Genomic DNA, 23867 nt, shown 5'->3' with positions numbered 1-23867 from the left:
TATGCCCCCTAGTGGCATGTTCTGTGTAGTGCACACTACAAAATTATGACGTCAGAAGACAGAGAAATTAAAATCCCGCATGCTCAGACTACTTCAGCTGTCTAAATCACACCTTTAACTTTATTTCTTCTTGCTTCATATTTTTTTCATTAATGATTGTACAATTTCATCTTCTTGTTTCTTGATTTTTCTACCCACTTAGCCCAATAATAAATAGATGGTTTATCTCCTCAGAAGGGTGTCCTGTACTCATATGTGCCTCCTTCAAATGGCAAAATCACACATTGTTCAGCTTATATTTGGTTACCACATACACACTCAATTTGACCTGCTGTAACAAACAATAGTTTTATTCAAGATTAAACATTTAGACGACCACAGAATAGATGAACAGGCATTGGTTTAACACAAGGTTGATTTTTCTGCTGCTGCCCCGGAGACCCACTATTAAGCAAAGCTTTAGCTCACCAATTTTATGCATTTCTATCTATACAGATGCATACAGACATACACATGTGCATGTATTGTATATACATATGCTATCAGTTAGTCTTCTGTATAAAGTTTGCATCCCCAGATAATGTTAAACATCGGATCAAGGTTGGTTTTGATTAGAGTTTCTTGCATTTCTGGAATTAAAAAAACCAAAACAAAAAAACAACAACAAATAAAAACCTTTAAATCTGTCAGTTGAAGTGATGTCATCAACTTTAAAAAAGTTCATAAGACGTGTTACAAAGTTTCTTGGAGACTCTCAGTAGTTTGCATATTATCAATTGTCCTAACCGTGTTCATTTATAGTTATCACTTAAAGAACGAGTGTAGTATTCGATATACTAGTGACACTTCATAGTAGAAGGCAGTGTTTCCAAGTGGGTCATCGTAACCAGGAGCACAGCAAGAAAAACCCTGGTCTGAAAATGGCATCAGACAGACAAGTCCAGTCAAATGAACCTGACAAAGGCACCGACAATACACAGATGTAGTAATCTTTTTTGTTTTTTAAAAATACACACATCAAATACGACATACTGCCTTGCAAAGAGACCATAGAAAAAAAGGATGAGAGGCAATATAAGAAATAAAGTTGTACAATTATTTTTGAACTATACATAGACTATAACTTATCCATGCCTGTTGTCTTCCCTCTGGAATGTAAGAAGGGATCATTTCTCTGATGTTAAAAATAGGCAGGACTTGAGAGAATGCATCTGGCACTGAAGGTTGAAAAAGACTCTTATTCATCAAGCAGGCGACAGTAGAATCCCTTTACCAGCAATTTGAGTAAGACAGATGGGACAGGTTGAACAATAGTTGGTGGATGAAGAGTTTTAGAGAAGATTTTGGATTAGCACCAACTTCAGAGATTTTTTTTTTGTTAACTGCGTGTCTCCAAGCATAGAAGGTGTGGCTATGATTTGACAATAACAATGAAACAGTATAGTAAGGAAATAATGGTGATAACATTTAGGTGATTCAGTGACATGGATGACCCTGGGGAAGGAGAAGCATTGGCAGTACAGTTTACTGACCAAGCTCATCCAGAACTGCATATGTCTGCCAAACACATCAGATTTTTTACTTTGAATTGCTATAATGTACATGCATATTTTGTCTACCATTAAATGTGGCTGAGATGCTTTTTTTCAAGAATTTAAACTATCTGTAATAGTGGAAGAAAGCTAAATGCTTGGATACCCGGATAAAGCTGAAGTCTTTATAATGTGTCCAAAGATATAATTAATATTTGCAAAAAATCTACTCAAATGCCCTCATTCTCTTTTCTTCTTCTGTAAATCTACTCAAGCACAATTAGGCCCAGGTGTACAAACAAAGAATCAGGGGTTAAACTGGGAGTATAAGCAGAACAGAAACCACCAGCCAACCAAGACACAGTGAAATGACTGATTCATCAAATTTTATTTGGTACATAAAAACAAAAATGCTAGGATGAATCCCAGTTTAACCCCTGGATTTACATTCATGTTAATGTGATAGTGTATGCTACAGACCTAACAAGAGACAAGTTGAAACAGTTGCAAGGCTTCATGCAGTGCTACCTCATTAAGACATACATTGATTCTACTGTTGTAAGAAGAAAATTACTTAGGCCTTCCTAAACACTGTGTAATGATCTCATGAATCTAATCATAAAGTGATTTCATCTTACAGGCCTTTTCTAAAAACGTTGAAACACTTCTTCAAAAAGTAAATAAAATACAATGCAATGGAGAGCAAATTATTTGTATCCTTTTATTTGATGTATAATAGATCAATTGACGTAGCTTTGTTAGCAAAATACGGCAAATGTTTTAAATTGAGTGACACGTCTAGATGCACTTTAGCACCGGGACTCATCTCCTTTGTAGTAAGCCCATGTTATTGTTATATGTGCACAATGTGTATTGGCAGTGTTTTGCAGAAATAAACAAGGACTTCCTTAAAAAAGGTCTCGTCTAGATGGGAGCATATGGTACTCCAATATCTGTAGATATCATTCAGCATTAATGGTGCCTTCACAGATTAAACAAGCCATGTGCAAAAAGCACTCCATGTTACCAATTATGGCTTTTAAATTGTGAACAGATTAATACATTCTTTCAACTTTTCCTTGTATTGTTGAACTATTTGACTATGCAGACTTTTACAGAGTGGTGAACCCCTCTGCATCTTCCCATCTTTTACTTCTAAAGGAAATGGGCACTTTTTATACCCACTCATGTACTGTTTAACCGTATATTACAGTCAAATTGAAAATGAGAATACATTTTCAAAAATACAATCATATTTTTTTTAACCTTTTTTATGGTTTATTATTCAGTAACTGTACAGTTTTTATGACTTGCAAATCATTGCATTGGTTTTATTTACATTTTGCACAGCGCTGCAACGTTTTGAGAAACAGAGCTGCATTCAAAAAACACAACAGCCGTGATCTTAATGTACATGTGCCACATACAGTACGAAACTATTGTGATTTGCAACCTAGTTAGTGATCATATTTATCTTTGTCTCCTTGCTGTATTTTTTGACATAACGCATATCTCTAACAATGCCAATTATACTTACTGTTACTGATAGAAAGACTTGCGTGACTAAAGATATGAGCACGTATGAGTCTAAGAAAACACAGACACTTGTATGAGTGTGACACGACTGTGGTAGTGCTTACAAGCTTACATGCAGTTAATGGTTGAAGATGATACAGAGAACCAAAAACAATAAATACATTGTATAAAACATAATTTCATATCAATATATTAAAATACTATTTAAAATAATATCTTAGACAATATTGCAATATGAAATTGACCGATAAATAGCTGTTAGGCCTAAACAGAGAAATATATATATCTAAGTATCTGTGTCCTTCATAGTTTGCTTTTTTTCTTAAATGATTTAAAGTTTCCAGATTTTCCCAACTGAGTAGCAGTACAGTCCAGAGAGCTAATACATTTTCTTTTTTTCCCAACAATAGTAACAATGAACTTACAGTACACAGTCCCATAATAAAGTTATACATACTGAATACAATATAAATGTCAAGACAGAAAAATAGAAAAATATCAATAGAAATCAAAAGTCAAATACATATCAGAGAAAGAATATAGAGTAAAGTGTACTTATGAGTCTTTGTGGTTCTTGTTGTAGCTGGAGCTTGGATTGGCTCTCATTGTTGGTATATTGGCTGTGCAACTTTTTGTTTTTTTTCCCCAGTCCCGATACACACACTTTCACACAAAAACAAAAAGTTACACACATTTGCAAATACAGACACATGCAATGGCACACATGCCTGCAAAGGTGAAAGTGTGTACACACCCACGCGCACATACGCACGCACATACGCCTCACATGACCGTGCAGCATTTGCAGGTCTGTTTCTTCTCCTTTTCCTTCTCGCCCTCCTCCCCACCTTCATTAGGCTTCTCTTTTTCTGCCATGCTTCCGTTAGGTGGAGGCTGCTCTTCTGTGGCTGCGTCTCCGCCCGCTTTCTCCTCCCCATCCTCGATCACAACAAACTCGGCTTTGACATTGCCATCCACCCCGTCCATTCCTAAGGCCGTGCGAGTCTCCTGTTCCTCCTCCACGGTCTTGTAGCCCATGAACACTAGAGTAACTGGGTTGTCTGCACTAGCCTGGTCAGGACTAGGGCCGAGCAGCTTGGCCTCAATCCCTGTCACCTCTCTCTTGGGTGTCTGACCAGAGGTCTGCACTACTCCATTTTCACCTATAGAGAGCACCAAAGCATCGTTGAGAGATTAGGGAAGTGCATGAGAAAAGAGCGTGGTCAGGGTCAGACAGTAGGACAAAGAAAGAAAGGAAATATTGTTTAAATGACCTCCGGCATGGAGAACCGATTTCACAGAGTAAATCAAGAGGTTATTATGAGCACACTTTGTCTTTGTGACACTTGCGCTCAGGCTGCATTGCCATGGTTTCCCATGTGATGATACAATATGTTGCCATGGGCACCAAACTTACCTCCATTTTCTTTGGCCACACCCTTATTGGCTGGCACGCCTGTCTCAAGTTCTTCAATCTCTTGCTCAAGCCTGGCTCGGAAACACACACACACACACACACACAAAAAAAATCTGTGGATCATTCATGACCACAAATTGTATTATATTTGAGCAAACTCTGAGTGCAAATCAAAACACCATTAAATCACACTGCTACTGCTACTCCTGGTTTTTTAAATATTGTAGCAATTTACCGGTTAATTTCAAAATAAAAGAATAGCAATGGATAAACTGCTTCAAAAATTAAACATATGGTGGATTTAAAATGCTCACCTGAGGATGACTTGTTCCAAAAGTTTGGTCTTCACCTCGTCCTCCTGCAGACGCTTCTGAGTCTCCTCCTCTGCTGGAGCTCCATCTAACAACCAGCGCTCTCTCAGTGCCTTTGACTGCAAGGATAATATAGATGTTGAGAACACAGATAGAGTGTAGGTAATCCAGACCATTTAACTTACGTTCTATAAAATGGATCTAGCAATGGTAAGACAAGGAATATAGTTTTACTGTGTATGTACTTGATGTGTCCATGGGTGTTGATGCATTTGTGTGCATGCTTGCTACATTGAAAGGATCTTATGGAAGATCTTTATGCATACATTATGCACAAGTTGAGTAGTTAAAACGTTAGAAGCACCTCAATTTCTCCACATGCTGCACAGAGTCAGCCTCTCTTTGGACATCGATGTACTTTCTTACACAAGAGATTAGTGACACCATCTCTGACACTAATGATGAACTCTTTAGTTAATCTAAAGCAACAACATCTTCTTGCCAGGCAGTCTCGTACTTCTCTGCTGACTGCTGAAACTCAGGGATTCTGTCAAACACTTTAACTGCTGCCAAATAGTTTGCCAAGTGGACTAAATGGCACCCGGCCAGTGGATCAGGACTTCTGGTATCAAACTGGGAAATCCAAACATGTATTTAATATCATTATACTAAATTAAAGACAGGAATGAGAGGTCGCTGGGAGATAAAAAAAAAAAGGAAGTGGCTCTAATCTTAAACTAGATCAAATATTTCTTAGGGCTTAATTCATTCCAAGTAATATCTTTATGAACAAGCTTAGAAAACTAACAGTGACTACTATTATTCCTTATTATTTTCCAACCAGGCCAGTATTCTTATCTTCAATCCCCATCCATCCTCTGGATGAGTTAATATCAAAGCAAATACTTGGCGTGCTCTGAGGTAAATATAACAGTGTGTCTTACTCGCAGCTGTTGGACCATGCAGCAAAAGACAACCCTGCCTGACCATATGGAAAAGTGTTAGAAAAAAAAGCTCTTGTTTTCACAAGTTAGGCTGAAAATCTGGACATGTGCTTGATGCGAATTCCTCTCCAGTGATGCAACTAGAATTTCTACAAAAAAAACACCCCCCCCCCCCCCCCCCCTTCCTCCCTCGTGTAGCATATGCCTCTTTGCCCATCCTAAATTTTAGGAACCTAAAAAGGGTTGTAAATGTCAGGGTGTATCTCCCTCAATTTATATCCGTGTTTAAATTTTTTTATCTGCTGTTCTGTTTAAAATCTTACCCTCTCCACTGAGTAATTCAACTTCAGACATCCAGCTGCAGAGCTTTAGAGCACACACTTAACACTGTGTAATTCAACACTCTTCATTCCACAGTCCTGCATGGTCTCTTGGGCACTGAATCTAAACCTGCTTTGCCCTCTTACTACTCTCTGAATCTTGCTTGCTCTCGTGAGCCACACCCTACTACGCCAGTGCCTGACATCACTTTAATGTGCTCACTCTTGCATATGGAAGCACTCACACACACACACACACACACACACACACACACACACACACACACACACACACACACACACACACACACACCAGTCAATGTGAACAGTTGAAAAGCTAGGAATGCTGAAACAACGTCTCTCCATTGTTCTTTGGAGTAAAAGCTGCTAACGTAGCAGACAAAGGGCGGAACTGGGATACAGACATACGCACACGCAGGCAAGCATCCATCCACACATGGATATGTTATGAACAGCTGGAAAGAGAAGAAGCTTATTTCAAATCACATTGTGCATCTATTCAAAAGTCCGTTTTGTCAAAATAAAGTTTCTCTGGTCCGTGTAGCATAAATGTTTTTCGTCAAACATTTCGTCAAATTTACATTTTTTTCCTTTCATTTCATTTTGAGCTAATGTCTGTGGTATAATAAGAGGATGGCGAAAGTGACTTAGCGGCCCAAAGCTTAAATGTTGTACTTTTAGCCTTTGTCTCTTGTACAGGTTAAGCAAATGTCCTTGGCTAATTGTTTTATTCTGAAAAATCACAACTTGTATACACCATGTTGACATTTACTGACTGCTGACTCCTGTTAGCGTAATCATATCTCACCACATTTTCTGTGTTAACAAGTCTGTGTACATATATGTGTGTGTGTTTAATCATGTACTGGTGTGATTTAATGGTGGGGTACATGCCTAAAAAAATGTACTGCGTAAGCAAAGACGTTCATTAGGATTTCCACATCGGTCTGCCTCTGAGTCAAGAATACTTGCTGTGGTCCACACAAAGAGCCTTCTAACAACCCTGGACAGCATGATTACACTTCCCCTCTGTGTGTGTGTGAGACGAAAGTGGGGTGCGGTGGGTGTAAGAGCTGTTTCCTGTTGGTGGGAGTGGGACAAAAATCTGTTTCCTCTGCTAAAGCCCACTGCATTGTCTGAAGCTTCTGTGTTCCTTTATAAAGCAACCTACACACAACTGGACGCGACATGTACAGATACACACTTACAATGATTTGCCTGGAAAATAGAAAAAGTGGGAGCACACAGGGACAACAGTACAGGTCACTTTTAGAAACACACACACACATACTCGTGTGCACATGGCAAATACACACCTCAACCTTTGCTCTTATCTGTGACCTGCTGAATTGTCGGTGGCTGAAATAGCTTTGATAACGCTGACACATACGCTGACAAAAACCTTGGCTCTGATATAATGAGTGTGTGTCTACATGCATGAGTGTGTGTGTGTATAAACAGCATGTGGAGGAGCTTTTGGTATTATCTGTTATCCATTCTGAACATTCCGTGACAGCAGCAGTTGGGGAGTATCTCACTATGTTGGACAGATATATTTGAAGGGAACTGCTGATTTTAATGTTGTGTGGGTGTCTAACATTGCTCACACACGTAAGAGCATGAATCCCAGAAACACGCAGAGGGCTGACCGGCAGTGTTTCTGTTAGCTTGTTAGAAGTTCTGTGAAGGGAGAGGCATGTAGGAGTACAGATGACACATACTGTACATTAGTTTTATCAGTGGAGAGCTCGAGTGCATTTCAAACAAAGCCAAACTGGCATGTTCACGAAGGATGAGCAATGTGATGCTGGGGTCAAATATCCCAGTTTATGCACTGCAAGCACTCTTTTGGTAGCAGATGGAGGAATTCACAAGTGTAGATGGGAGGTGATAGTATTAAATAATAACATTTAAACATGTGCAACAAAGATAATTAGTACTATGACTACTGTGACTGCAAAACAAAAAAAATCTATTGCTCAGGTTCAACTAGCTCTCAAGCTTCTCTGTGTACCAACTGAATTTCATTTGCTTACTTCAACAAATGAAATAAGAATACTTGATATACAAATACACATAAAAAAAGGTGGATGGATTTCTTTCCTGGAAGAAATCCAACAAACTCAATATGTGCCTACACAAGGTGGAAAAACAGTTAAACTGGAAACAAGTGGCCAGCGGCAAGAGAAGCAGGGGAAACGTGCTGATGAAGTAGTGAGCAGGAGGTAACTGAGAGTGCCCTGTGCATACTATGAGATCAATGTGTTGTGGACACCAATACTTGTGTGTATTCTTGTCAACCACCAAGTATTCTTATGGGATACGTGGAAAATGCGTATGCCTGTGAATGTGTGTGTACCTTGAGATGCTGGAGTTGCCGTCGGTCATCATCCAGCTGTCTCCTCTTGTTTTCAATCTCTGTCTGCTTCTTCCTTTTCTCCTGTTATGATATACATGCATTAAGATTGGTAGGAAATGCACAAATGCATATTACAAAGATTAGAAATAGAAATAATATCATAATTTTAAAGAACAATATGAACTATATATTTATTTATGCAGTACTAGTGTGGCAACCAAGGAATTTTGGTAACTTCAAATAAATAGAGCTGCATATACGGCATCTTTAGTAGTCAACCAATATATTTTTTATATACATACAGCTTGTTGACCATAGGCATAGGAATGTAGTACTGGCATTAAACTGATATTATGTAGTAATATAAATGTGTTTCCCTATATCTGCCACAGGTAAAATAAAAAAGAGATTGCAATATACAAAGTTTAGCTAAACAGACACCTGGATGTTAAAACAGAAAAGGCAACAAGTGACAATAAAACATTTGTGAAGTATAAAAGATGAACAGAGACAGAGGAACAGACAGAAAAGCGCAGTGAGCTGTAGCTACTATATTAGCTTTTGATGTCCTCTAATGGATGAAGGAGATGGGATCTAAAAGGTTGAGTCATTAAGACTGGCAGTCAGACCATGACGGGCAGCAATGATTTGTTGTTTCTTCAGCCATCAGTGTGCATGATGTGCACTCTGTGTGTGTGTCTAAGTGTGCGTATGAAATAGAAAATAGAAAGCAGAATGTGTCTATGTGTGTAGATAACTTACAGCGATGGCCTGGAGTCTCTCCTCATGTGACACCTCAGCCATCCTGATGAAGGACAGACAAGTTAAGGGGCAGCATGAGAGAGAGAGAGAGAGAGAGAAGGGAGGAGGGGGAGGGAGTAAGAGTTACGTCTCATAATGACCAGCGACATCAGACATTAGACACAGCGTCAAGCAATATTCTGTGACCCCTAGTTTTTGCTCACCGGTCATTTACCTTCCAGTGATTTCTCAGTGACTGAGGTTAAATATCTTTCTGTTTGGCACTAAATCAGAGTCTCTTTCCAGTCAGGAAAAGTTGGTGCAGGCATGCTAATGTGCAGCGAGGGCTCTGCTGGAGATTCCTGCTTTAATAGGTTCCAGACAAGAGCTTCAGGATGGAGGATGGACAGATGAAAACTTAAAGCCAGAGGAAAAGACTGCACACTGTTGCTTAACGGAGATAGGATAAAGCTATTGCTATGAAAAAGTGATAAATCCTGCACTGAGTTCCACCTTTTTCTGTAGTAAATAGTTGAGATTATCAGATCCAAAAGGCAGCACTTATCGTGACCTCTAGAGCAAATTAAACATAGAGATAAATTCATGATCCCAGACTGGAAAATTTTAATTTATAAAGACTATATAAGACAGAATCGACTGGGTACAAGAATTCAGTACAAGGATTTTAGTATGCAAGCTATAGACACCTTCACTAACAACTGTGAGTGCCATATGGGGGTATTATGACGTTGATACATTCATATACTATATTTAACCCTGACTACTTTCAGCTCTCTAAGGACAACATGTGTTATGTGACAATAATAGCTAATGTCTCCACATATGTTTTATTTTGGTAAGTATTATTGTGCTGAGAGGGAATTATATCTCTTATAACTATGTCTAATGTATTGGGATATAATCTTCCATTTAAAAATTACAACTAGTCCGTTAATTCTTACATTAAATATAACATCTAGGTGAGAAAACTACTGTTTTAATAAATGCGAGATTTGATTTATGCGACTGTAAACGGATGATACAGTTCTGGCAATTTGCTGGTTTTATTTGTTTGTATTCAAGCAAAGTCTCAATCTCCCCAGGAGTGGACGTATACAGAAATTCTGAAGGTAATGTATCTAAAAGCTAATGGCTGGCCAAAACTGGGTCGTACAACAGGACAATGATCGCATGTACACCAGCAAAACTGCAGTGGCCCAGTCCAGACCTCAACCCAACTGAAATGCAGGACTTTAAGAGAGCTGTGCATAAATGAATAAGAGCTTTGAAAAGAAGAATAGACCAAAATGTCTTCACAACAATTCAAAAGACTGATGAAGTCATATACAAGATCTACCTGCTCTAGAGGTGTTTCTACAAGCTCTCAAATCCTGGGATGAACTCAGTTTGTCACAGGACTGCATAGAGTCCTTTGTAAACCTTCATTTGACTCTATAAATGATGGAAAATGAGGACAAACACAATATGTCTCATTTAGGTTTTAGACAAAATGACAGATTAAAATATTTTTGTAAAAATCCACTATTCAGGAAATCAGCAGGCAGGTTAATCAATGTTAAAAAAATATATGATAAGTTGCAGTCCTAATTAAGAATTACATCCATAGGGCAAACTAATGACTTTTTGGTTTTTCATCTCTAATTTAAATTATTACTTTTATGTAAAAACATTTAAAAGGTGACATTTAAAAAGGTGATTCACATAAAACCTTAAGGGGAAGTATGTCTCTTTCACCACATAAAATTACACCCCTGCACAGATATAATTTGCTATAATAGCAGGAATCTTTAGAAACATTACAGTGATCAAAGTAAGAATTAACGTACTTATTAAATACAGGTTCTGAATGACTTGGTGTCAAATTATCCATTTTCTCTACTCCCAGAGAAGAAATTAACTTCTCTGAATCTGACTAGAGTTTCTGGTTGCTTAAGTGTTTGATGGAGAACAGAAGAATGGTGTGCTCTCTCTAGACCAGAATGAAGCTTTACCACAACATATATGGGCTCATCATCTAATCCAATCTTTTTAAAAACAGCTATAACAAAAACAGCTGTCAACCTAACCTACAGCAAGGCCAGTAACATTTCTAAAATTGTTTGATTGCGTTGTTGTTGATGAGGAACGAGGAACAGCATCCCTGCTCGTAACAGATTGTATCATTTCTCAGCTTAGTACATACAAAGGTTGGATTGTGAGTGGAAAAATGCAGCATATCACCAGTTCACATCCCTCCTATCCCACCCTTTTTTTGCGGCTGCATTTTTATTTCCCACACAAAGGCATGCAGGGTAGCAGCGCTGACCTAAAAAAGATAAAGAAGCATCTTTTTTCATGCTCAGTGTGCAACCATTGACCCTCTAAGACTTAGGCATGCATGAAGGTCAGTCTGTAACATGTCCAATTACTGTCTTTCCTGTGCATTTACACACATATAATCAAACAGCTCACTTCTCTTCCATTCCCTCTTCTGTTTTTCCATCGAGCCACATCACCATCACATGGAGACCCTTGGGGGGGAGAAAGTAAGTACCACAATCATCTGATCACCTCCTGAAGTACACACAAACACAGACATATTGTACCGTCTAGACACATTTTCCCAACTTTTGCCTTTACCCAGTGATCCTGACATGTGGATGTACTGAGTCAAATCAGCTTTTATATGGCTTAATGTGGTAAGATTGCACTCTCAAAAATAAAGCAAATCTTAATTTTGCTTATAATTGTTTGTTTAGAGCAAAATTAAAAAACATATTAATTATGTTTATAGTTTTTGTTTTGGCATCGTTATATAGCGCATTTTTGTCCTAAGCCTTTGTCCCTTCCCATCCCTCAGGTTATAGTCGAAGATGGGCCCTTAGATTAGTGCACATCTGGAAACTCATCTGAATCATTTCATCGGTGGAATTTGACCAGGGAGGAGCAGCTGACCTCTGTCGTTTTTAAAGGACCAAACATCTTAATGTGGAAAAGGTCAAGGAGCAGGTCCCACCCGCAGCTGAACTTGACAGCAATTATACAATGAACACATTACCACTGTTTGATACATTTGTTAAAAATGCAGGATAGAGAGACCATTCACAGCTTCACATTTAGAACACCTGAAATGTGCCAAATCACCAAGAAATTTTTGCAATTTCAACTGCTTTTTAGTCACACAGAAATGTAGTTTTTGTTTTTATTAAGTAATTATGCATAACAGTTTTTGGACATAATCTTACTATGTATGTGTAAGTTACAGACTTTTATTAGCAATGTGCTGATCGACCAGCTAGGGACTGAAATCAGTCAATTTTCAGCATTCTTGGCTCTGATTGGTGACCGGCTGGTCAGCCTAATCTATGTCAGATTATGCAACATGCACACTGTGGTGCAAGCAAATGGTTGCATTCGCATTCTAACAGGTTGTTGGAATGAAAGCTCTTCACTATAAGTTAAGACACAAAGTGTTAGAACAGACCTAATGAGACACGTAATCTTCACCCAGATGAACATGGACAATTTAAAGAAAGTAACAACGCTGCTAAAGCTTCCCAGAGCTCAAAGCCAAAGGATCAGAGCAGTTACAAGGAAAAATTATAGAGACAAGAAAACAGAAAGGGGCTGACCTTTTATCTGGTGAAATTATAAACATACTGGAAAATTATTTAAGTAAATGACCTTTGTTATGTAAATCTGTTAAACGTTCTTTTGTTTAACAGTTTAACAGTTATTTGCACCTCTTTCCGGTATCGGAGCACTTTATTTTCAGTTACTTCAGTTGTTTCAGTGAGAGGACATCCTGCAACTTACTCAAATTTTGGGGACACTATAAAGTTGAATCTTTTTTTGTTGTTATGAAAATAATATTTAGCACTGAAGAAAAGTTTACTTTTGTTTGAATACGCTGTCATTTATAGTTTTTACAAAAAATGTGAAATTAGTAGCTGGAAACTGAAGACTGGAAGTGATACATCTCTTAATTTTTATGCACTTAACTCTTGGAAATTAGCTGGCAGTTAGCATTTCTAAACAGCTAACTGAGCATTAGCATTGCTAATAGACTTCTCTAAGTTCTTCTGTATTTCCCTGTTTCCTTTTTTATTTTTGATGCTCTTCCTTGTAATTGGCTTCGTTGTAATTATCCACTTGTTTACTAATTAGGTTACTATTGAGCGATTAGACCATTTTTTTCACATTGTTTGCCATCCATTCGTCTTGTTGACATTTGATCCATTTCAGTGTTGCACTGTCCAAAACCGAAACTGAAAACAAATTTATCACATGAGCACTACATAAGCGCACCATCTTAATAAGAGAACCATGTGATTTTCTATGGCTGTGATTGCCCGGAGAGCTACAGCTGCTTTAAAACATTTAATTTGCAGTCAGTATATTAAACATCAGCACGTAATATAGTTACATCAGTTTCCATCACGCTGTCCTAGCTGGACACAGTTCAGCTAAAGCACACTGTAAATAAGGTTAGCTTTGCATAGATAAGTGTAATGAATTTTAATTTAAAAGTTGTACAAAGGTTGTATTATGCATTTATCTAAACACAGGATGGCCTCAATTGTGATACAGATATTCTGCCCATGTTTTAGTTACAAAGACAAGAATTATGCGTGGACTTTGCTTCTATCCTGCCAGTATTAATAATAATTATTTTTGCTCAACTGACTACCAAGTTGTGAATGTGAAAAGGTAAATACAACAATAGTCTAAAATCCAGATTTAGTCAGATGGACATGATATCAGGTGATATGAAAAAGTACTGATAACAATCCAGTCACTGTCAGATGCATCTAAACATCTACATTCAGCAACAGTGAATAATACTTACAATCTTGTGCATGCAAGACTTAACGGCAACAGTCCAAAACCAAATGTAAGCGCTAGTCCTGATTTTATAACCTCTGGAATAATACTGCAATGAAATTTTAAGGACATATTGGAAAACTGTGTCTACCTTGTTGGAACACTGGGGGCCTATGTCCTACAGCCTCTCTCATAAATTATTGACGCACAGGGAGAAAGGAAAGCAGGCAGCCATCTTTGCCACAGTAAAAAGAGTAATTACATTTATGACAGAGAAAGACATCAAGGGAGGGAGACAGTCACTAAGAGACTGGTTTGCCTGACACAGATAAATGCAAGAGATCAAAAACATCACTCAGACAAGACTAAGCGATGGATGGATCGTAACAGGCGGATTTAGAGACAACCAGCAAGCTAAAACCACATTTTTGACAAAATGTAAAGGTAGGTACATATCAGAAGAAGTCTGAGAAACACATTAATGACCAGCCCAATTCCCTATTGAGTGCACCGCTTCTGTAGCATTTCCAGGAACACATTAACTGCCAGTGTACAGCAACAGCATTCTCTCTTCTAATAGCATTGTGCTCATGGTCCTCTGGAACCAGCAGTCACTTTACATACTCTAACTTCACTATAATGCACTAAAAGTAATCAATTTAATGCCCATAAATGTAAATGAATTATAGCCCAGTGGTATATCTTTGTTGGGGGTGTTATATTGGCATAAAGTCTTACTAGGATAAAAAAAAATCTCCTTTTAAGGTAAAGAAAGTATTTTCATTCCACTTAATTATTAAGATACATAAAATCAACATCAGGTTCTTCTAATTTAAAAAAAACATTTCATCTCTTCCTGATCAAACTAATTCTACCTTCTGTAACAAAAACAACACTTTTTAAATCATTACATGTTGCCTTTGTAGAAGGTTTGCTGTAGATAATTTCCAATATGTGATGACAGAGAATAGCTACTCTTTGACTCCAGACAGCAATAGGTCTGCTCTCTGTCCGCAGCGGTGGCAGATTGTGTCAGTCCAAATTACCTCAAATTATCTTAAACAAACACCTGTTGGGCAATCCAACATGCTGATTCTGAACATGCCTCCTACGCTCACACATACTCAGATGCACAAATTTATTTAAAGCTTGTTTGTGCGGCATCTGCTCTTCATTAGGTAGTAAGCACTTTAATGCACCTATACTGAACTGAACACCTACTGCACCATTAGGACCAGGCAGAATCAGGTCCCTTGACAAAGAGAGAAAGACGGATAAGAGCACTTTCAAATGATAGTTAATAAGTGGAGTTAATTAAAGTTAAATCTGGTGATATTTCTATATCACCTTACTATAAGCTTAGTCATAAAGGGAGGTTTTAAGCCTGATCTTAAGAAGTAGATAGTGCCTGTCTCCTGGATCTAGAATTAAAGCTTTTTGCATAGGAAGGTGGCCTGATAATTCAATGCTCTGCCTCCCAGTTTGGAAACTCTAGGAACCACAAGTAATCCTGCAGTCTGAGAGCAAAGCGCTTAACAAACTGTCTGAAACACTCAAAGCCAGCAATTAATTGAGCCAAAAAGTATCATTTATATAGTTAAATCCTGTCAGCGCTTATTCCTGTGGTCCACAGAGACCCGCTGCTGTTCAAAAATTGCTCCCCAAACATCAATGAGCCAGCCGCACACACTGGGTGACATGTTCCACACTGAAATATTTACATATATGACCATGAACATGGGCATTTAACTCTATACTCCATCCTCCTACTTTACTATGCCATGTGCGCAATCGGATTGTTGTTGTTGTTTTAAATATGAAATATAAAAACCTCCTAAAGTGAGATGTTGATAATCACACCAATCATCTGGTGCCGAAAGTGACCAAGTTACAACAAATAAACAAGACATTTGTTAACTTAGGCTGTGATTCACAACAGCGAGAACCTTTAAACTAATATTTTGCAGCTATAATGAAACTCCTGGGTACACACACACACAAACACAATCACAAAAAGAAACCCAGAAAAAAAAAGAAAAGGTGACTGAAACGGCTGCAAGCCAAAAAAATAAGAAAACAGAATATTATTTATTCTGCAAATCTGGAGAAATCCCAGATGTGACTGAGACTGTCATTTCTGGCTGCTTCCGAAAGAACAAGCATGCCAGACACAGACAAAATAACAGAAAATGTTTCCTCTTCAGAAAGAAGGATGATGGTGAAAATGACTCTTGAGTTAATGACACAGACCCTGCATTTAAGAAACGCTAAAACACTCTGGAAAAGGAAACTGATCTCGAATCCAATCACCCTGACTGTGTCAGAGTGGCCCTTCTTTCTCCTTCTCTCTACTCCCCACTTCCACGGCTTCCTTCCTTCAGGCCAAAAGAGCACAAGGACAACAATACTCCTCCCGCCTCTCTGCCCCAGCCACACACTTGTCCCAGGCCATTACACACATATACACACCAAGACTTCTCAACCACCACCAACACACACGCAGCTCTGCATCCTTCTATCTCAGGCAGAATACAAATTGTGCCAAATATAAACAGTGCAGTGCCTATAAAAACTAGAGGAAGTCCACTGAGGTCACACGTTAGTGTTCAGGAGTCAGAGGGCAAAAGTCCTTTCCCTTTGAGGCCAGCCATAAATAACAGCTCTGTTAGCACAAAAGAGAGTGAACTACTGTGTAACATCTATGTCGAGAGGGCAAATGGCAAGTCACACAAAGACTGAGACACATGTGTTGGGACGGGGGAAACTGGGAAAGTTCTGATGTCTTACTTGTTTCAGTGTCAACAGCATGCAAGAATGAATGAATCCTGACTTTACATATGTAGTGGCAGGATTTCTAGCAAAAAATGAGCAACCAATCAAAAGTATTCCTGTGATCTTTATGACTCTTTTGTCTTTTCTTCTGTACATAAATGGTCAAAATGGACTGCTTTTTATGTATCACTTTTCTAGTCTTATTGACCGCTCTAAGCACTTTTACGAGTTGTCTGTTGGCAACATTAGGAAAAAGACAAATTTCATTAAACTTGGCAGAGAAGTGAAGCATGAGCAAACAAAAATTCAGCTAAATTTCACTTGCTTAAAATGGTGCATTAGTGAATTAGCCTTGGCAGACCATGTGCTCTTCATGCAGTCTTCTAGTTAGAAAAAAATAATGAATTCAATTACATTTGTATTAAATCCTTCACCAGTTTGGAAAGTGTTATTTTTTGTATTGTCTAGCAGCAATATTAATGAAGTTTATTTATTGGGGCCATTCATGCCACTCAAAGTCAACAACCATAATGGAAAATTGTTAAGGAAACATAAAATAAGCAACACAACACTAAACATGAATGAGTTACAATGGGTATTATGGCATTACAAAGAGATTAAGCTAGTTAAGAAAGATTACCTTAATTTAGGTCACAAAAATAGAAGTTTTAAGAGTAGGTTGAGGATATGACAGGAAGCTGAAGATGGCAAGTTTTTTTCAGTGGGAGTGGCCAGAATGGTTCGAAATGAGTATTTGAGAGGGACAGATTGAGGCAAGGCTGAGATAGTTTAGACACACACAGAGAAAGACAGTGAATACACTGGAAATAAGATGCTGAATATGGAGCTAAAGAGGAGGAAAAGAGGAAGATCGTGCAGAAGATTCATAGTGAAGGAGACAGAGTTTGTGTGACAGTATGCTGTGGATGGGGTGAAATGGAGGCAGATGATCCCCTGTGTTGTTCCCTAAAGCGAGAAGCCAAAAGAAGGGGGGGGGGGGGAAAGAGATGCTTTGAGCAAGAAAGTTCCATCAGTAGCCAAAAATTTGTTGTCACAGACTGACGTCAGTCCACAGCAATCATAATGGCACAAAAATGGGAACAATCTTTTTTTGTATGCAATTATTCTCAAATTTGTGACATAAGGCAGTAGAGAAGGTGTTGCGTAACCCTGCCTTATTTTCTCAACCTTCACACTGCTGGTCAATAAGTCAATATGAAGTCTTCGCTTTGGAAAATTACAGAAATACTCGGATGCAGCCAACTCTAATGTGTAAAAAATTTAGGTTTGCAGGCACTTTTCAACAATGGCCACATTTTTTAGGCATTCAGACAGGCCAGTATTTCTTCTACTCAGTTCCTAATGTGCAACAAATCTCCACTCTCACATTCTTTCCACCAATTCCTTCCTCGTTCTGCCTTCTACAAATACCTAATGAAAAACCTTTAACAGAGGCAGTGTCCCTACCCTGTGCTGCTTCTCCCTGGAATCTTCATCAACTAGTCTCATCTGACCGATCTTGACCTTCATTATGCTACGCTGCAAAACTGATGAGTTTTGATCTTTGCTTGTTAATGTTTAGATATCCACAGAGTGCATGCTGAGTCCACAACTCCTGTGACACTTTATGATTGATCCGGGTGTTTTGATTATAGCTGTAGAGGTCAGAATGCAGGTTTAGCTTGTCAAAGGTAGAAATATAGTACATACACAGTTAGGGCTGTTCGATATAACGATATATATCGGATGACGATATAAAAACGTCTATCGTTTCATTTTATGCTATCGTTTGTTTCGTGGTGTCTCAAAATAAACTGTTTATGGCAATACTTTTTCATTATTTTGATAGTCACTCTAGTGGCTACATTACTTTCTTAAAATTCTCTCTTTCTCTTACATTTAATATAACCACACTACAGACAGACAAGCGTTTGTTCATAAACCTTTCACAATAAACCTTTCACAATAAAGCTCAAGATCCTGTTGAGACTTTTCAAAATAAACTGAATCACGTGAACGATGCAGAGTGTTTACGGATGAGAAGCAAAAAAGAGCCGTCAGGTGCTAAAAAATAAACCTTAGACTCAAACGTTAGAACAGGCTTTCTCCCCGCAGCACGCCGTGTAATAAATACTCACAAAGAAACGAAACAAACGATAGCATAAAATGAAATGATAGACGTTTTTATATCGTCATCCGATATATATCGTTATATGAACAGCCCTAGTTCCTAGGATGAATAATCTTAGAGTTCTGGACAAAAGCTCAACCTTTTTGGACAGAAGATTAAAAACCTGAATGAGTAAAGAACAGGATAGTGATCCCAATTATTGACTTGTTCTTCAGCCTTTTTGCAAAAACAGTGTAACATGACCTGCTGACAACACTGTCTTATGCTTACAGAAAACCCATTTCAGTAGTGGCCTGTCTCCTGCATCCTGGTGTGTTCTTGTTGGTCAATAAGCAAATTCTATATGTCCGGAAACCTATGGACTTGCATTACGGGAGCAGCCTTTCTATGTTAATGCAGGAACCATTAGGCCTAATAGGTGTCTTCCCTTATGGCATGGTCCCAATATCTACTCAAGGCTCTCAAGGACTTGTTTATACTAAGTATGTTTGTCCAAGATCAGCCTGTCCAATCTCTTCTCACAAAATAAAGTTTGATTTACAAAGGGGACAAGGACTAATATTCATCCTACTTCCTCCCCTTAAACCATATTGCCATGTGTGCACCCTGTAGATGAGGTTATCAACAGAGCAAAACGAAGGGTGATCTACTGCTTATCAATAGGGCTTTTGATATTATCTCTGCAACAACACTGATGACAGTCATATGAGCATGTGGGAGTGCACATGTTTTGGGCAGTAGGCACACACACACACAGGCACACACATACAAATGTACAAACACATACTGCTGAGCACACTTCCCTCTGAGATTAAAACGACTTAGTGGCTAAAAATGACAGTTTATCAGAAGACACACTATCCGCTGGGAAGAAAAAAACAAATCCTCTTTTGCCTTATCTGTCATGACAAAGCAGCAAGGAGGGGGATTTGTAATAAGAGATAGTCATAAAAAAGAAAAAGTGACTATCCAGGAGGAAAAGAGAAGGCAGAGATTAAGAAAAAGAGAAAAAAAAAAACAGAGACAGAAAGGGCGAGGTGGATTGCAAAGCATTATCTAAGAATATCTCACATCATCATCATCGGCCCAGATGTTACTCCGTATTACTTTGCATGCTTGCTGAGCAAGCTTTCACTTCCACTTCCTCTTTTGCCCTACAATACCATCTTTCAGAATGGGACAGTAAGTTTAAAGACATTTGGAATGTATGACATTCATTTTCCACGACTAGCTTACAGATCTGATTTTGTAACCACTGCATAAATGGTTTCTTAATGACAGCAAGGTCAGAGAGGGTAATTGGCAATATCCATCACTCTGGGGCTATTTGCTCAGGGCAGGATGTGAACCCATGAGAGGCCTCCTGTCCACTTGTAATAATGCTGTACCACCGGATTCTGGCAAAACTTCTAGGAAATTGCAACCCAACAGTTGTCGAGGGTTCTACGTTAAATTAGATCTATTTACTCATATACTCCGCTCTAAAACAAAAGATTTTCATGAAACCTGCATTAACTGATATTTATACAAACAGTTAGTGTGGATCCTGATAAGATTTTAATTATACTAATGCCAGTGTTGACTCTGCTTATAGGTCTGAGTCTTTATGTTATTGATTTGTTATTGGTTTTCTGTGCAGGTCTAGACAGGTTTTTTTTTATTTTATTTTGTTTTATTTTTTGCATCAAAACAGCTGTTTTATTATCTGAGAATTATCTGAGAGTCTGACAACAGTATAAGAGCTGCATATGAGTCGAGAACCAAGAGTGTGACGCCACTTTATTGCAATGTTTAAGTGCCAGAAAATAATAAAAGGAATTGATAAGCTTGGAGTCATTTGATTCACATCGGTATTCCTAAGGGAAGACTTATAGCTACTAAATGTTCATCAACTGCTCACTGAGTTCTGTCTGTTTGGGTTGGCACTGGGCAGGTAGTGTACAATTGTTCATCATAGTTGCTTTGTTTGAAAACCTGCATTTTGCCACTGGCTATACATGGTGACAATGAAGCAAAACATAAAATCTGGGAGGGGGGAAAGCAAAACAATCCGATGAATAACACTAAAATGGTCATGTGTCCCAATGTTAATCTGAAAATGCTGATTATAACTTCTTTAATTTGTACAGGTTATGTCATTGTGACTTTATAACTGTAAGTGTATTTTGGATGCTGCTTACTATGAGTTGCCTCAATGAGAATTTCTATTATTAGCCTCTTGGCTTCCCGAAAGGCACTTTGATTGCAGTTAGTTGAGAGTAAAGACTGTTACTCATTCACATTTCACCTCAACTTTTTTTTACTGACTGGCCATGAATAGGAATGAATGACCTTCCGGTTACCAGGCTCATTTCCCCTAACTAAATTGGTGAACGCAGACCCATCCCAGTACCAAGCCTGCCAGTGCAAGGCACAGTCATCAACACACGCATAAACAATCCATCTGTTTGTTCCATTCATACATGCAAAATGACTGGCAGAAATGCACAAACAAAGCTGCACGTATGCAGGAATTCAAAAAGACAAAGACAGAAATGTGACTGTCCAAAGTCATAATGTCAGATAATGTTTGGGCGGGCAAGACAAGTGCTGTCGCCTCCACTGTGAGTTGCTGACACGACACAGAGCAGCCAACTGGATATAGACCCTCCACTCACATGTAGCCTGGCTGGGGCCTTAGGACTTAACTGCTTATAAAATGAAATGAAACAACAGAAGGCAGGAAGTGCTGCTAATAAACCAAATATCCAACCTCTTTTTAAATGTTTGACCAGATAATTAATTGTCTTAAATCTTACCAATAAAATCTTAGAATATTAAATGGTATAATGCATAATTGATATCTATATTTTTACACATTTATCAGTGGTGAGAATTACATTTTGCGTTATTTTCTATTTACTAGTCAATTACACTATTAGACAATAAAGACTGATGTTCATTGTGAAGCAAACAGGCTCTTGGGACTTGAAATCAATTAATTTTGTCTCCTTTTCAACATCTCTCTGATGGCGATGGCTGACCTAGCAAGAGGATAAAATGTCTGGCTGGAAGTAACCTCAGAAATCAATCCCCCTGATGCACTTTCCCCAGCATTTATAAGAATCAAACAGGTGTCTCTTAAGCTTTTTTATTGACGAACATACCTAAGAGTGTGCTGTGCTACTTCAGGGAAATAATGATCCGTTATGTTTATGAACTCTCAGCTATCTTGCAAGGGCTGGTCTTGTCAACAAAGGTGTTTTCTACAACAGTCAACAAGCCCCGCAGAGCAACAATGAGCACAAGACCAAACAAAAACACACACTTTGTCCGTTTGTGCCTATGCATGCTGTGATCAAACGTAATTACAAAAAAGAAGAAAAAAAATCAGGGCAAAAATTAAGGAGCTGGTCCAGCTGACATTGTTCTATTCACAGACAGGAATAGAAGCAGAAGAACACACACAAGCCCGGGCTACGTGATATTCTGGGAGGATGGAGAAGCCAGGTTGTGCCACTGCTGGCAGCCTGCGCCTGGATTCATTTGAGCTAACGTCGTCTATTTAAGAGTTTCATTCGCCGCTACAAAGCCAAGCGCCTCATCCACTGCACGGTGTAAATTCCAGACACGAGTATGTAATGGCCAAGGTTTATCAGCTCATGCGCGCCATGTTGGAGGGGACTGCTCACATCACAACACACACAGAATACCCTGTTACTGTCCTCTCCTCCAGTCTGTAACCAGTCAGCATCTCTCCACCCGTGCAGTGAGGGCCATGCGCGGCTGGCTGGCTCCACTGGAAATTCACCATCGAAGCAACAACAACAACAACAAATGAAGAGACACTTGCTTCGCACATCAGATCGATATTACATGACGGATCATGAAAGGCATCCGCGTAAACACGTCTTCCCATTACACCTGTCGCCCCCATTGGAAGTACAGTAGTGTAAGGCGGCCCTCTAGGCATGCAATAGAGGATGATATGACATAATAATGCAGATGTTCAGTAACTCTCAGCCGCTGACTTAAGCCAAAGCAATGCTATTTTCAATTTGCTCTCATCTGTTTTGAAGGATGCTGCGCCTCCTGTGATTACGAGTTGTAACCTCCTAGCATATTAATGCAGCTGCACAGTGCTTACACAGTGAGGAATTTCACTATTACAAAACAGCCAGTATATTGTTCGATATGCATATTTCATCCACCCTCTCTCATCCCTCTGTCCCGCTATGTCAGCCCTCGTGTCCGAGGCACAGGATTGATGCTTAAATGTTCCGCCGCTGCACAACCAGCCGCTGAACAAATCACCAAAAGCAGGTCAGCTACAGGAAAACACATCACCAACCGCAGCACACTGAAAATCACGACTTACTCAGTTTACAGATCCCTTTTTGCTTCCCGCCGCAGACGTCTTCCAAACGAGGTGTCCTGTTGTTTATTTTTCGGAGCACTCTCACACCCCTTCCTTTCCTCCCCCCTTCTCTTCTTCTTTTGGATGGCACCCCTTGTGCTATAGCTGAGGTGATGCCGAGGGCAGCTTGCGCGCACGGCCCGGCAATTATAAGACACCGATGGCTTCCTCTCGGGCGAAAAGGACGCACGGCGGACTTGGTTCCGCGCTGGGTGGGAATCTCATGGGTTGTGGGGCGTCGTCTGAAGCAGGTTGTAGACTAGTCAGGGTACGTGTGTGTGTGTGTTAGAGAGAGAGTCAGAGTGGTATGTGAAGGGGAGTGCAGAGGGGGAAAGGATACGCCTCCCAGCCCCGCGAAGATAAAGGGGCCCTGGCTGCGCACGCTGACTAAGATAAGGGTCCTTCTCTCCAAAAACGAGGCCCTGCTGGCTCTGCTCCAGCCTCACCATATGACGTGCAAGGAACCGGGCTGTCTGCTTCAGCGGTGCTTCAAAAGTACGTGCAGCCTGAGGCTGGGACCACATCCAGGATTTCTACTAGAGGAGAACGCGCCATTCTTTCCA

General features: G+C 39.2%; 1 protein-coding gene across 3 annotated transcripts; it reads right to left on the bottom strand.

Moving 5' to 3' along the window:
• Positions 1-322: 322 nt before the first annotated feature.
• Positions 323-23867, bottom strand: palm1b (paralemmin 1b). Of its 3 annotated transcripts, none has more exons than XM_004540188.6 (7): positions 23266-23867; positions 11654-11755; positions 9203-9245; positions 8441-8521; positions 4800-4915; positions 4486-4556; positions 323-4231 (listed from the first exon to the last, which is right to left on the bottom strand). In XM_004540188.6, the coding sequence occupies exons 2-7, from the start codon at positions 11698-11700 to the stop codon at positions 3852-3854; spliced, it is 738 nt and encodes a 245-aa protein (XP_004540245.1). In that variant the 5' UTR covers positions 11701-11755; positions 23266-23867; the 3' UTR covers positions 323-3851. The 3 variants fall into 3 exon arrangements, with proteins under 3 accessions (XP_004540245.1, XP_004540244.1, XP_004540246.1); XM_004540187.6 differs by having other exon boundaries at positions 11654-11712; XM_004540189.5 differs by lacking the exon at positions 11654-11755 and having other exon boundaries at positions 23266-23864.

The sequence above is a fragment of the Maylandia zebra genome, linkage group LG19 (assembly GCF_041146795.1).
Source record: "Maylandia zebra isolate NMK-2024a linkage group LG19, Mzebra_GT3a, whole genome shotgun sequence".
In the NCBI taxonomy this organism is placed as follows: domain Eukaryota; kingdom Metazoa; phylum Chordata; class Actinopteri; order Cichliformes; family Cichlidae; genus Maylandia; species Maylandia zebra.
This window is presented reverse-complemented; position numbering and strand designations above follow the sequence as displayed.